The 12,937-nt window shown below is 42.2% G+C and overlaps 1 protein-coding gene across 1 annotated transcript in view; it reads left to right on the plus strand.

Moving 5' to 3' along the window:
* Positions 1 to 397: 397 nt before the first annotated feature.
* LOC310780025 (palmitoyltransferase ZDHHC3) overlaps positions 398 to 12,937 on the plus strand; it is a gene marked incomplete at its 3' end in the record, with an annotated part of 30,903 nt that continues 18,363 nt past the window's right edge. The window contains exons 1-4 of the mRNA XM_083640561.1: positions 398 to 559; positions 1,461 to 1,549; positions 1,829 to 1,902; positions 4,229 to 4,341. Coding sequence (XP_083496687.1) covers positions 435 to 559; positions 1,461 to 1,549; positions 1,829 to 1,902; positions 4,229 to 4,341 — 401 coding nt within the window. The 5' untranslated portion in view covers positions 398 to 434. The remainder of the gene's footprint in view (positions 560 to 1,460; positions 1,550 to 1,828; positions 1,903 to 4,228; positions 4,342 to 12,937) is intronic.

The raw sequence follows: 12,937 nt of genomic DNA on the forward strand, positions 1-12,937 counted from the left end.
AGTGTCTGAATTATTGTGTCTAATAATGACGTAACAAACAAACAAACAAACAAACAAATAACCCTATGGAAGGAGAATAATCCATAGTTTCTTCATCATTAAATACACGTTTTGTCAGTAATTGTTGACACTGCAACTACGGTATGTTCTTCGCAATGTCATATCTCCGTATCTATCGTAGGTAATCACATTGTTTTTGAATAATAAGGTGTAAATAAATAACTAAACAAGCAAACAAACAAACAAACAAACAAACAAATACATATGGATAAATAAATAAATATAAAAACATTCTTATTTTCAACAGCACTTTTCCCCTTTATGAGCAAAATTCAGTTAGTGTAATTTTCAACAACACCTGAAGGCAGCACCAGCCCCTGTCTGACGTCACGTGACGCGGAAGCGGCTGACAGGGGGGCGGAGCCCGGCAGAAGATGGCGTCTCTGCGCTGTAGGCGAGACCCCTGCGGCTTTATATGTTTATTTCTAACTTATTTCAGCGTGTTTTATGCGGACTACGTGGTCATACAATATGTGCTCATCCCCGCCTACTCAGACAGGTCAGTGCTGTGTGTGTCCGTCCTGTTTAACCCTCACAGAGACGACATGGCGTCAGCTCCATTCATCTCATATAATAATGTTACTGAGGGGATGACAGCTAGCCGGTTGAGCTAGCTAATAACGCATCTTTCTTTGCTAGCCCTGTATGATCGTGTTTTCTTCGATAATTACGCCTTTTTTCATATATTTGGGCTGATGTTAATAACGCTTTTGTACATGGACAACACGAGATACACGTATAGTTTTCGTTTGTTTACTATAGCTGCTTTTTTGTATCCATGCCAAAAACAATGAAGCTGATTGGATGCTGCTAACGTTATTCATCTGTAATTCTTACGATAAAAAATAGTGTTGACCTTTAGCTGTAAGCGACGCAGACATTTATCATGATAGCTATAACACTGACATATTTTAGTTTTCTGGCTCTGTCAACTTTTTCTTGTGATCATACATAATACATTGTAGTTGTAGTCTTAACATTAAACTTTCGGGCTTCGTCAAAATAAGATACAAACTATTGCAGCAAATATCAATATTTGTTGTTTGTTTACTAGATGATCAGCCATAACTAAAAAGTTTACGTGTGGTTTATGGCTATTAATGAATTATTAATGTGAGGTTCCTCTCCATGAATTTTACATTTAATTAGAAAGTAAGCAGTCAAACATTAAGAAGTGTTTAACGATGTTTTGGTGGGGTCTCCCTCTCTTGACTCATTTTAAGGTGATTTCTTTTTTCATCAATGAATGTAAATGCAATGGTATTTTAAGGGATTACTGGTTTGTAGAGCAATTCTTCATCAAGGAAATAGCAGAAAAATAAATAAAATCAGGAAGGTGAAATCATATTTGTTCAGGTAACGAATATGCTGTTTATCCCCTGTTCTCTTCTCTCTGACAGTGTGTGGTGTACTCTACATGGGTCAGTGTTCAACCTGATTCTTCTGCTGCTGCTGGCCTGCCACTCCAAAGCTGTCTTCTCAGACCCTGGTGTGTGTGTGTGTGTGTGTGTGTGTGTGTGTGTGTGTGTGTGTGTGTGTGTGTGTGTGTGTGTGTGTGTGTGTGTGTGTGTGTGTGTGTGTGTGTGTGTGTGTGTGTGTGTGTGTGCGTGCGTGCGTGTGTCCATTTACTACTCAGTTAAATGAGTCAAGGGGGGGAAATGCTTTGGAAAAAGCACCCATACTGTTTTAACTCTGTGCGTGTGTGTGTGTGTGTGTGTGTGTGTGTGTGTGTGTGTGTGTGTCCGTGTGTCCGTGTGTTCTTGTCCAGGTATGGTGCCTCTTCCTGAGACGGCCATAGACTTCTCAGACCTGCGGTCCCAGTCGACCCGGATGAGTGAGAGAGTGAGTTTCAGTCACAGTGTGAACGTGTGAACTCCTCACTCCTCTTTCTAGTTTCATCTCAAGTCTCCATTTGAATCAAAACTAACACCTCTCTCCTTATTTTACGTTCTCACTAATCACACGGCTGTTTACATGCGTTTCTGAACGGCTAGCTAGTTATTAGCATAGCTTGCTGTTAGCGATCATGGATGTTCTCTCTCGCCCTATGTAACCTTGCTGCCTATAACATTACTTATTTGTGGGAGTGCATGGGAGAAGTCTCCCACTAGTGTTGATGCCCAGTGTGATGGCAGAGAAACGTGTGTTTGCTGCGTCGCGTGTAACGTTACTTTAGAGGAGGCTCACACACACACACACACACACACACACACACACACACACTCAAAAAGACGTGAAAAAAATAAAATAATCGCACACTTTTGCGGTTATGTAATCGCACGTGCTGACATCGCGATTGCGATTCAATTAATCGTGCAGCGCTATTTTCAACAATGGAATATAGGCAGAATGCACCGGCGCAATATTCAGCGAAACAATCTAGAAATCTAATTATTATGTGTTGTGATCAACCCAAACCAGATGTGAAAAACACATGAATGTAAACAGATTCTTCTTTCAGAAGTGGAATTTCAGGGAGCCGACGTCTCTGTAGGATCACACTCCGTGGCCCGTAACAGAAATGTCACAGGTTTGATACCAACAAGTGTGTCTTTGAGCACGCTGACCTCTCCACCTGCTCCCATGGCAAAACAAATAAAGCCTAATAATAGCGTGCAGCAGAGCATCAGAGAGAAGCTGCCCTTATTGTGAACTCTACATTTATGGCTGTGAGTGAGACTGTATTTATGACTGTGTCACTGTGTTTATGGCTGTTTCAGGGCTTGTTATTTTGTATTTATGAGTGTTGTGGAGAATTGTGTCCATGACGCTGTTTTGCGTATGAGTCACTCAGCGTAGTCAGATCAGTGACATTCCTGAGTGATGCGTTCCCGTGAAGTCATAAAACAGGCTGTGTGTGTGTGTGTGTGTGTGTGTGTGCGTCAGGTTTTCTTTTCTTTTTATTCATCCAGGCAATTAACCCCAAAAAGTCACATGTGAAAAAGCCACACGTGAGTTGGAAGCCCACTGAAAAGCACATGTATCCCGTGCTTATTGGATACATGCTTGTTTTTATGTGTGAACAGTGTCTTTCACACATTGTGTTTTGACCGCTTTTAGTTCAGATGTTAACTTTGCTTTTGCGACATGCTTTCAACCTGCCATGAGATATGACAATATTTGTTTCACTTGTGAAAACTTAATTTCACGCACAAAGAGGCAACATAACTGTTGAAAATGTTGTTTTCACATGGGGAATAGGACATTTCACGATCATAGCTGCTACCTGCGTCGTTTTGTGAATCAGGAGCTAAATATCTTTCTGCACAGCTGTTTTAATAGGATGTCTTTCTCTGCCATAATACAGTATATCGTGAGAGTTTTCTGCTTGTTTGGGTTGACGTTGCACCAGCGCGTCACGTAAACCCACGGGGTTTGGACTCGGCCTCCGTCAAACACTTGTTGGGTAGTGTCGTGAAGCGTATTGCGTCTGTGGCATTACGCTGCCTTCAGGTGCAGTCGGGAATAGCGCTGTCAAGTTTGCTGACCGGACTCGTATCCAACGGCAAGTGGAGCCGCTGGTTCCCTCCTGGGAGCTTAAAGATTTAAACTCTGTCAAGAGGAGTTTGATGTTTATTCCTAACACAAACAGCTTCATTTCTGTGTCAGCTACGTGGTACAAAGCCCCTATTTCAATCTGAAATATATCCAAAGATGGAACTTCAACCCCCAACAGATGTGGATTGGAGGCATGGACATTTTGGCTAGTTTAGTCAACGTAACTGTTCTGGCTGTCTGACAGATCATGTGACACCTCGTTAATTCTGCATACTGTCGACCAATCACGGCATTCATTAAAACCTCTGTCTAGGTGACATTTACTCTGGGAGAATATAGGCTGGGATTCTAAATCTGGTTGATTCTGTTGAGTTTCAAAGGGTGTTCGTAAAATGTATAGTGTGCTGATATACTGTAGTGTAGTTATAATAATTTGGGTAACTTTAAATGAACAGATCCTGTGTTAAAATTATACCAAGGAATTGACCCTTTCGCAAAGTCCCGCCCTAGAACGGCCGCTGTCCAATCCAACGTTAGCAACCGTTGCTTGCCTTCCATAGCAACAGTAACTAAGGGCGACGGGACTTAGGGGAACTTTTACTGCTGTGAAGACAGTAGAGATGAGTGTGGATCCAGGATTTTTTTTTTACGTTCTCTGTTCTGCCTCCAGGGGTGTGAAGGCTGGACGGTGTGCAGTCGCTGTGAAACCTACAGGCCTCCCAGAGCGCATCACTGCAGGGTGTGTCAGAGGTGTATACGCCGCATGGACCATCACTGTCCCTGGTCAGTCCCCTCTCGTCTCTGTTGTCCCTTCTTCCCTGTTCTGCTTGTCTGTTTCTCCCCATTAAGTCTTCTCACTACTTACACCAGTGATACTCAACTTGCGGCCCACGGGCGCCCCCTGTGTGGCCCGCGATGGAATTGCACATTTTTCTTTTTTTTTCTTTTTTACAGTGCATCTGAACGCAACATGCAAGATACCCGCTGAATAAGTGTCCAAATGTTCATGTCATTCTGGCCAATAGTCCACTTCTGTTATAGCATTTCAGTCTGGAATATGGAATATCTTTTTCAATAATCTATGATTTAGCTGCTAAATTGTCAAATACTGCCGTCTACTCGCTATGCAGGCACTTATGTATGTACTTAACCTAACTAACTTAAACCTAACTAACTATCCAGTGTGCACAACATTGTCAGACTAAACTCCGGCTGACACCCCAAAAACCTACAATCCGCTACAGAAAAATGTATATTGTTTGTTTATTAACTGGACCCTAGTCTCAACGCCAGACCCATGAGAGTTCTTACGCTGATACACTACGTTACTGCATGCTGCAGATCTCTCTCTGGGTCTGGGACACTTTCCCTCAGAGGGCTGGTTATGGGAGGGAACCGTTCACTTGGCCAGTTATATGCCAGTGATGGCTTCAGTCCTCTCCAATCAGTAACGACTTTGCGATCAGACAACACGGGAGGCGCAGCCCATTTTTCAAACCGCTCTCTCATCGGTGCTACGACCTGTCACTCATTTAATTTCAACCCGCCTTCAAAACCAGCAGTGGCTGTGAAGTGGCACAGACTCATTTATGTAGTATGCGGAGCGCAGTGATTCAACGTAATATTTGAGTCTGGGGAGAGACTAACTGGACCCTGGCCTTCTATCATTTCACGAAAGTGGCTCCTGGGCAAAGCAAGTTGAGTATTAGTCTAGGGAAAATAAGGTTTGACCTTAAAGCAGCTACGAGCAACTTTTTCGATTGTTATTAAACAGTATAATTACAATATTGATGCATCACATCTTACCTATAATAGTAGCTGAGACCAAAGCCGTGTGTATCTGAGATTGCTCCCTTAGGTGATTATTAAGTCTATGTCTGTCTAAACTCGCATCAACAGGGGGCTCTCTAGAGAGACCGGACCGGGTAACCCGGAAGTGAAACGCGGAAGTGAAACCCAGAAGTGAAACGCAGCTGCCTGCCTACGCCGTTTGCGCTGCCTAGCAACGCAGCATAAACATTGTGAACGCCACGCATACTCTCGGGAACATCTCTCGTTATATTCTAACAGGTTTTTTGGAAGTTATTTTGTGGTTATGGCCGAAGTGGCTGCTGCAAACCGTTTCATTTCACTTCCTGATCTGCCCTGGCTACAGACAGACTAACACTGGCCGATTCACTCGGGGTTCAAGCGAGACTACTCTGCGTTGGTCTCGTCGACTATTAGAGGTAAGATGTGATGCATTGATATTAAATATATACTGTTTAATAACAATCGAAAAAGTTGCTCGTAGCTGCTTTAAACTAATTGCAACAGAATTTATTTTCACATTTCTATGTTTATATTGATGCCCGAAACACTATATTAAAAATCCCAGAAAATCCCATTAGTGGAAGTATGTTAAAATGAATTTTTTTCAAACTGGCTCTCATTATTAAAATGTTGGCCATATCTTGACTTCAACTAGACCTAGAATTACACATTTGGTGTCTATTTCCACATTTTTGGGGGCAAGGAATCCACAGAAATGGTTGTTGAGTCTCTAAGTAGAACAGATTTTTATTTTCTCATGTAAGTATGTAGTCGTAATACAACATGTAATTTCTCACAATGTTAGCTACAACTTCGTATTTGTTAATCATACACATTTTGGGTGATACCCATTACCCATGAGCATATTGAAGTGCTTGCCATTGAAAAAAAATGTTTGTTGTTTCATATTTCCAATTAAAAATGTGTTACGGTAATGAATTTATTCCCTCACAGTGTCTCTAAAAGTATCTGGAAATACATAAAAAATGAGCACATCTATCTATCTAAGGGAGCTAGGGCTCTGTTTGTTTGCCTGTTTGTCTGTCCCACTGATTACGTCAGTGATGTCATAAATCCACTCACTCTCACACACACCACCGCACACACACACACACACACACACACACACACAAAGTCTCAGTAATGATGTCATCAGTGATGTGATAAGTTGTGACATAATCAGTGATGTCAGAGGCATTGTGATATCATCACGCATGTCATAAGAGGTTGTGATGTCATCAGTGATGTCATAAAAGCAGTTGTGACATAATCAGTGATGTCATAACAGCAAAATCAAGTCCCAGGGGCAGACACTGAAAGAAGTGCGAGTCTGGCTTCAGTCTTCAGCCATGGACAGCTGTATGTTGCCAGCTCCAGGACAGGTGATCCAGCACCCCTGAAGTATGCTATCAAGGAGCAGCCAGGGCGAGGCCGCGGAGCAGCCAAGCTGCTTATGCGAGCTGCAGGGCCGCCTTTTTCACCTCCCGAAATGAGGAACAGAATCAAAGGTTACCAAGTGTTTTCACCAAAAATCTACATCAAAATTGGTGATGCATTTGTCAGTCCTATCTGTAATGGCATGATGAGAACCCTTGCCCTTGCTGCCCGCATGGCCTGTCCTATTCCAGATATGTTTAACTCACAGTTCTTGCCAGCAAACAGTTATTTGAGGAGAAGCTGAAGAGTTTCCTTGTTTCCTTTGGCAGATGATATATTTTGAGGGATATGCATCTCTGGGAATCTTGATATCTTTTATGTCAGTCTTTACCAGTCTGGCAGCGGTTTTCACAAGACACACTTTTTCTTCATCAACATCATTATTGTCCTTCTTAGATGCATGCAAACATGCACTCAAAATATTTGAGGCCTTCGGCTTCAATGTAACCACTTCTGGTTTGCCATTGATTTCTGTAATGATTATTTGATCATCACTTCAAGCTATTGTTAAGTTTTCACAGTTAGGTCTCCAAGTGCAATTTGCTCATCATCATTCTGTTCTAAATAGATGTCTGCTCTTTTTCTTTGGACAACCATGTTCTTCAGCAAAGGTCTGAGGTCTTTGTTTTTTGGTACAGATAGATGGCATCTGCAGCATGAAGATCTTGGGCAAATGAATCCTGAAGGTCTTCTTCCTCTGTGGTGTTTTATGGCAGTTGGCATCCTTTATGTTGCATTACTGTCTCCTTCTGAATTTATCCATCCACTGTTTCCCTACATTCTGTAAAACCCGATCCGCTCTCCTCTTCTGTTGGTCTTTTCTGAAAGTCTTCTTCTTCTTCTAATGGCTTTCTGGCAGACTGATTGATGCCTTGCGGTGGTCCTAAAAGGAAACATAAGTGGGCGGGCGGCGTGTGTGCCACGATTGTGATGTCACGATTGTCATGTATCAGTGATGTCATCAGTGATGTCACTTGAGCAATTGTGATGTCATCAGTGATGTCACTTGAGCAATTGTGATGTCATCAGTGATGTCACTCGAGCAATTGTGATGTCATCAGTGATGTAATAAATCCTTCTTCTGTGGTGTTTTATGGCAGTTGGCATCCTTTATGTTGCATTACCACCTGGCTGAGGCTTTATAAGTGGTTGGAGTATAAGTAGGGAGAAGAGCACAAGTGATAGGCTACATCATCTCCAGAGTAAGTGTTTATTAGTGGCTGGGCCAGCGAAGCGGCAGGGCCACTTATTGTGTTTGCCCCTATTATTATTATTCTTCTTCTCCCAGGAAGTTGGACTTCCCATGTATGAAAATAAACCAAATTTGCACAAAAGTCCAGTCCCATGCCAAACTTCGTTGACGCGAATTTGGTGCCAATAGTCCTGATGGTGGCGCTACAGTGACCCTCTAAAGTTTAAAACTTTGAAAATTCATAACAAATCAGGCCTATGTGCTACGACTTTGCAACTTTCACCGAAATGTGGGCCCAAGTGAGGAGACACTTTTGTACACTGCAACCTATGGCCAATTATGAAGTCTAAAGACTGCAAAACTGCAAAAACTGTCAAACTAATTAAACCCTACTCCCACATTTTTTCTTCAAACGACACCAAACTTCAGCATCTGCATCGTTAGACTGTCCTACACAAAAGTTTCAAACAGATTTTCGATTGATCAAAAATTTAGCCCACAGTGCATCAAAATGTTGAATTCTGCCCCCATGTATAGCCTAAAGAGCATCTTAACACGTTCACTGCCAATGACGTGTTTTTACGTCAAACAAAATCCAACCGTTCACTGCCAATGACGTGTTTTTACGTCAAAAAAAATCTATTTTGTTTTTTTGACGGTGGGATGTGCATCTAACCCTTTTACATCTCTTATATAAGTATTGGACGTGTACAACGTGTACAACCCATTCCACCGACCCACTAAGTGGCAACAGTGCTTTCCTGACTAGAGGAAGGCAAGCAAAAAGCAGTGTGACGAAGCCATTCTCATGAAAATGGATTCGCGCTGATTGCTGGCGGTGCGGGATTGCAAATTTGCATAATAGATTACGGGTGGAACACACTTTGAAACACGCAGCATAAATATGACCAGAATCGCAAAAGCTTCATCAAAGCTCTCAACCAAAACTCCAAGAAGCGAGCGAGTCCATCCAGACTTCCTCAAAGAGCGGCCGCGCAGACAGGCACAGCAGCAGCAAAGCAATGAGACTGGTGACGCGAGGTTACAGCAGCAGCAACGAGCTTGTGACACGGCCGCTGCAGCCAAGAAGACACACACGGAGGGAGGAGTTGGAAGCAGAGGGGGGTTTCCTGCTGTTGTGGAGGAAATTACTGTTCAAAACTATTGTTTAGATGTCTGACGTCTTACTGATGCCAAAAATGAATGGTTAAAGTGACTGTTCTATCGAATTTCACAAAAAGCCGTTTATCTCAGAATAATTTTTCTGACGCTGAAACCATGCTGTATTCAACTGCTAATGCTTACATAACTACTAACTCTACAAACTAACTCTTTTAGACAGAGAAAGCACACATTCTATTAGTTCTTTTGAGATATTGTGTGTTCACAAAATCTTAGCAGAAAAGAATCCTCGGGTCTTGAAAGATGAGCCAGAATCCTCAAAAAAAACCTCTGGCAGAACCTACCTACAGTAAAAAAAAAACGGCTGGCAGTGAATGTGTTAATAGGTTGTATTTGTGATGTCATCAGTCACTCGAGCAATTGTGATGCCATCAGTGATGTCACTCGAGCAATTGTGATGTCATCAGTGATGTCATAAATCCTTCCTGGCTCACCCTATATAAGTGGAAGCAGTGTGTGTTTTTACACGCAAGCATCCAGTCCCATAAAACACCACCAGCAAGCATCCAGTCTGTCCATAAGACGAAAAAGCAGCTCCTGCTGGTATATCAGTTGTGTGACCCCACAGACCTGCAGCGTAGGACCGAAGAGATACAAACTCCCCAGGTGGCTATTAATCGCTCAGCCTCCCTCTCCATCTAACATCAACTCCGCCAGTACCTCATCCACTCTACAACAGTGAGGCAACAGGCAAGTAACTACTACTTTTGTTTGTGAATATACTGATTCCTACTTGTATTGTTGTGAGATGCCTCGCAACAAAAAACGGAATCAGATGATGAAAAAGCTACATGCTGCAAAGAAACCTGAACCTGCTTTGAATCGCTTAGTTTTAGCTATGCAATGTTCTAAGCAGACTGGATGGCATGCAGCAGAAGCAGATGATAGAACGCTCATCCATAAGAGACTTGAGACTTGACTTGGACTTGTGACCAAAGATGTGAGACTTGACTTGGAGTATAGCTAAAAGACTTCAGCCTTGACTTGGGGACTCTAGCTCAAAGCCTTGAGACTTGCCCGGCCACGACCCATTGCTGCGCAGCAGCTATAATTGTTTATTCATGTTTGTTTATTGTTTATTTGCACAAAGAAAATGAATAACAACAGATAGTACCTTAGAAAGTATCTTAATAAGCTATGATTAAGCTATACCTATTAGTAAGCTATTAGCTAACTAGTAAGTGCTTATTAAGCTAGCCTACTTTGAATGGTAACACACAAAGACTGTCATTGGTAACAGACGATAAATGGCAGTCAACTTATCCATAACCTTCGGATATGGAGACTTAGCCTACCTGTCCACTCGTCTGCATGTTTGAGCGACAACTTGTGCTGTGCCTTGCCAAAATCAAATTGCCTCCAATGCGAGACTCGTGAATGACATGACTATGAAGTTATGGTTTGCGATGGCTGTCTGAGGGAACAAGATGTGCATGAAAACTCACCCTTTTCCACTAACTATTAGAACATATTAGCCACACTTACATTTTTTATGTTTTGTTTTGTTATGTTACAGTATGTTTGGTAGGGCATAGATAGATGGCATCTGCAGATCTTTGGCAAATGAATCCTGAAGGTCTTCTTCCTCTGTGGTGTTTTATGGCAGTTCGCATCCTTTATGTTGCATTACTGCCTCCTTCTGAATTTATCAATCCACTGTTTCCCTACATTCTGTAAAACCCGATCCCCTCTCCTCTTCTGTTGGTCTTTTCTGAAAGTCATCTTCTTCTTCTTCTAATGGCTTTCTGGCAGACTGATTGATGCCTTGCGGTGGTCCTAAAAGGAAACATAAGTGGGCGGGCGGCGTGTGTGCCACGATTGTGATGTCACGATTGTCATGTATCAGTGATGTCATCAGTGATGTCACTTGAGCAATTGTGATGTCATCAGTGATGTCACTCGAGCAATTGTGATGTCATCAGTGATGTCATTTGAGCAATTGTGATGTCATCAGTGATGTCACTTGAGCAATTGTGATGTCATCAGTGATGTCACTTGAGCAATTGTGATGTCATCAGTGATGTCACTCGAGCAATTGTGATGTCATCAGTAGGGGTGGGGGAAAAAATCGATTCACCTAAGTATCGCGATTTTTAATGTCACGATTTTTTGGATCGATCTTTTATTCCAGAATCGATAATCGCAAATTAAAAAAAAAAAAAAAATGTTTTTTTTTTTTGTTTTTTTTGGTGCTTGTAGTCAGGCCACTCACTGAACAGCAGGCCAGGCGCCGCCTACTGGTTTACTAGTGGTTTTATTACTTTATTAGTTAGTCTGAAGTAATAATTACACTTCAGGGTTAAAGTGGGTGCATCTCATTGTAAAATTGGACTTCAAACGGCCCAAATCTGGCTTCAAACGGCCCAAATTTCACGCGCGTTGGCCCATATCGGCCTGGCCTGCTTGGTATCTAATGCCCGACCTGAATTATGATCCCAGTCCGCCCCTGTTTTTAACTATATCGCCCAGCCCTACTCATGATATATAATATACAGTCTCTAGTGTATGATTCAACTTTTCCCATGTTCTAATCTAGTGTAAAAAAGCAAACAAACTGAAAAAAGAAAAGAAAAAAATAAACAAAAATCGCAATAAATCGTAATATCGAATCGCAATAATCGTAGAATCGCAATACTTAAGAATCGCAATATAAATCGAATCGGCACCCAAGAATCGTGATAGTATCGAATCGGGAGATAAGTGAATCGCCACAGCCCTAGTCATCAGTGATGTAATAAATCCTTCTGTGGTGTTTTATGGCAGTTGGCATCCTTTATGTTGCATTACTGCCTGGCTGAGGCTTTATAAGTGGTTGGAGTATAAGTAGGGAGAAGAGCACAAGTGGTAGGCTACATCATCTCCAGAGTAAGTGTTTATTAGGGGTCCAAGCACGAAGTGCGTGGATCCCTATTGTATCTGTTCCGATTATTAGGGGTCCAAGCACGAAGTGCGTGGATCCCTATTGTATCTGTTCCGTTTATTATTATTCTTTTTATTCTCCGCTAAAACAGTATGCACGGCAAAAACCGTAAGGGGTACAGTAGCCAGACTTTGCACATAGGTTGGAAATGTGCCCCACTACTCAGAGACAAAAAATTAGCCATATTGGCCAGATGGTGGCGCTATAACAGACCCTTTTGCGTATTGACCCATAACTGCTGAACCGTGAGGCGTAGAATCAAAATTCCACATCTGCTGGATTCCCTGGATCAATACGCATCTATCCATATAGGCCACGCCCATTTGCGTGTGCCTAGATTTTCCGCCATTTTGAATTTTATCAAAAACCTACTTTTGCGAACTCCTCCTAGACCGTTTGGCCAAATCACATAGGAATTATTCTGGGTCATCTATGGACTACCCCGACCCAAAGTTATTAAAGGATTTTGGATACGTGAAACCGTTTTGAAATTATAAATGTTTAAACTTTTGTGTATTTACTTTTGTTCTTTTCCTGCCCTAAAAGTGTGTGGATCTCAGAAACCATACACCCCCCATCACCCAAACTTTCCACACAGGTTCACGACATCACCCACTACTCAGAGTAAAAAAATTAGACCAATCCACCAGATGGTGGCGCTATAACAGCCAATTTCACATTTGTCGGTCCATAACTTCTGAACTGCGAGCTGTAGAATCAAAATTCCACATCTACTGGTTTCCCTGGAGCATCATGTATCTAACCCACTAGGCCACGCCCATTTCTGTGTGGTAGATTTTCCGCCATTTTGAATTTGATCAAAAACCTACTTTTGC

This window comes from Poromitra crassiceps (genome assembly GCF_964638095.1).
Source record: "Poromitra crassiceps genome assembly, chromosome: 7".
NCBI lineage: Eukaryota > Metazoa > Chordata > Actinopteri > Beryciformes > Melamphaidae > Poromitra > Poromitra crassiceps.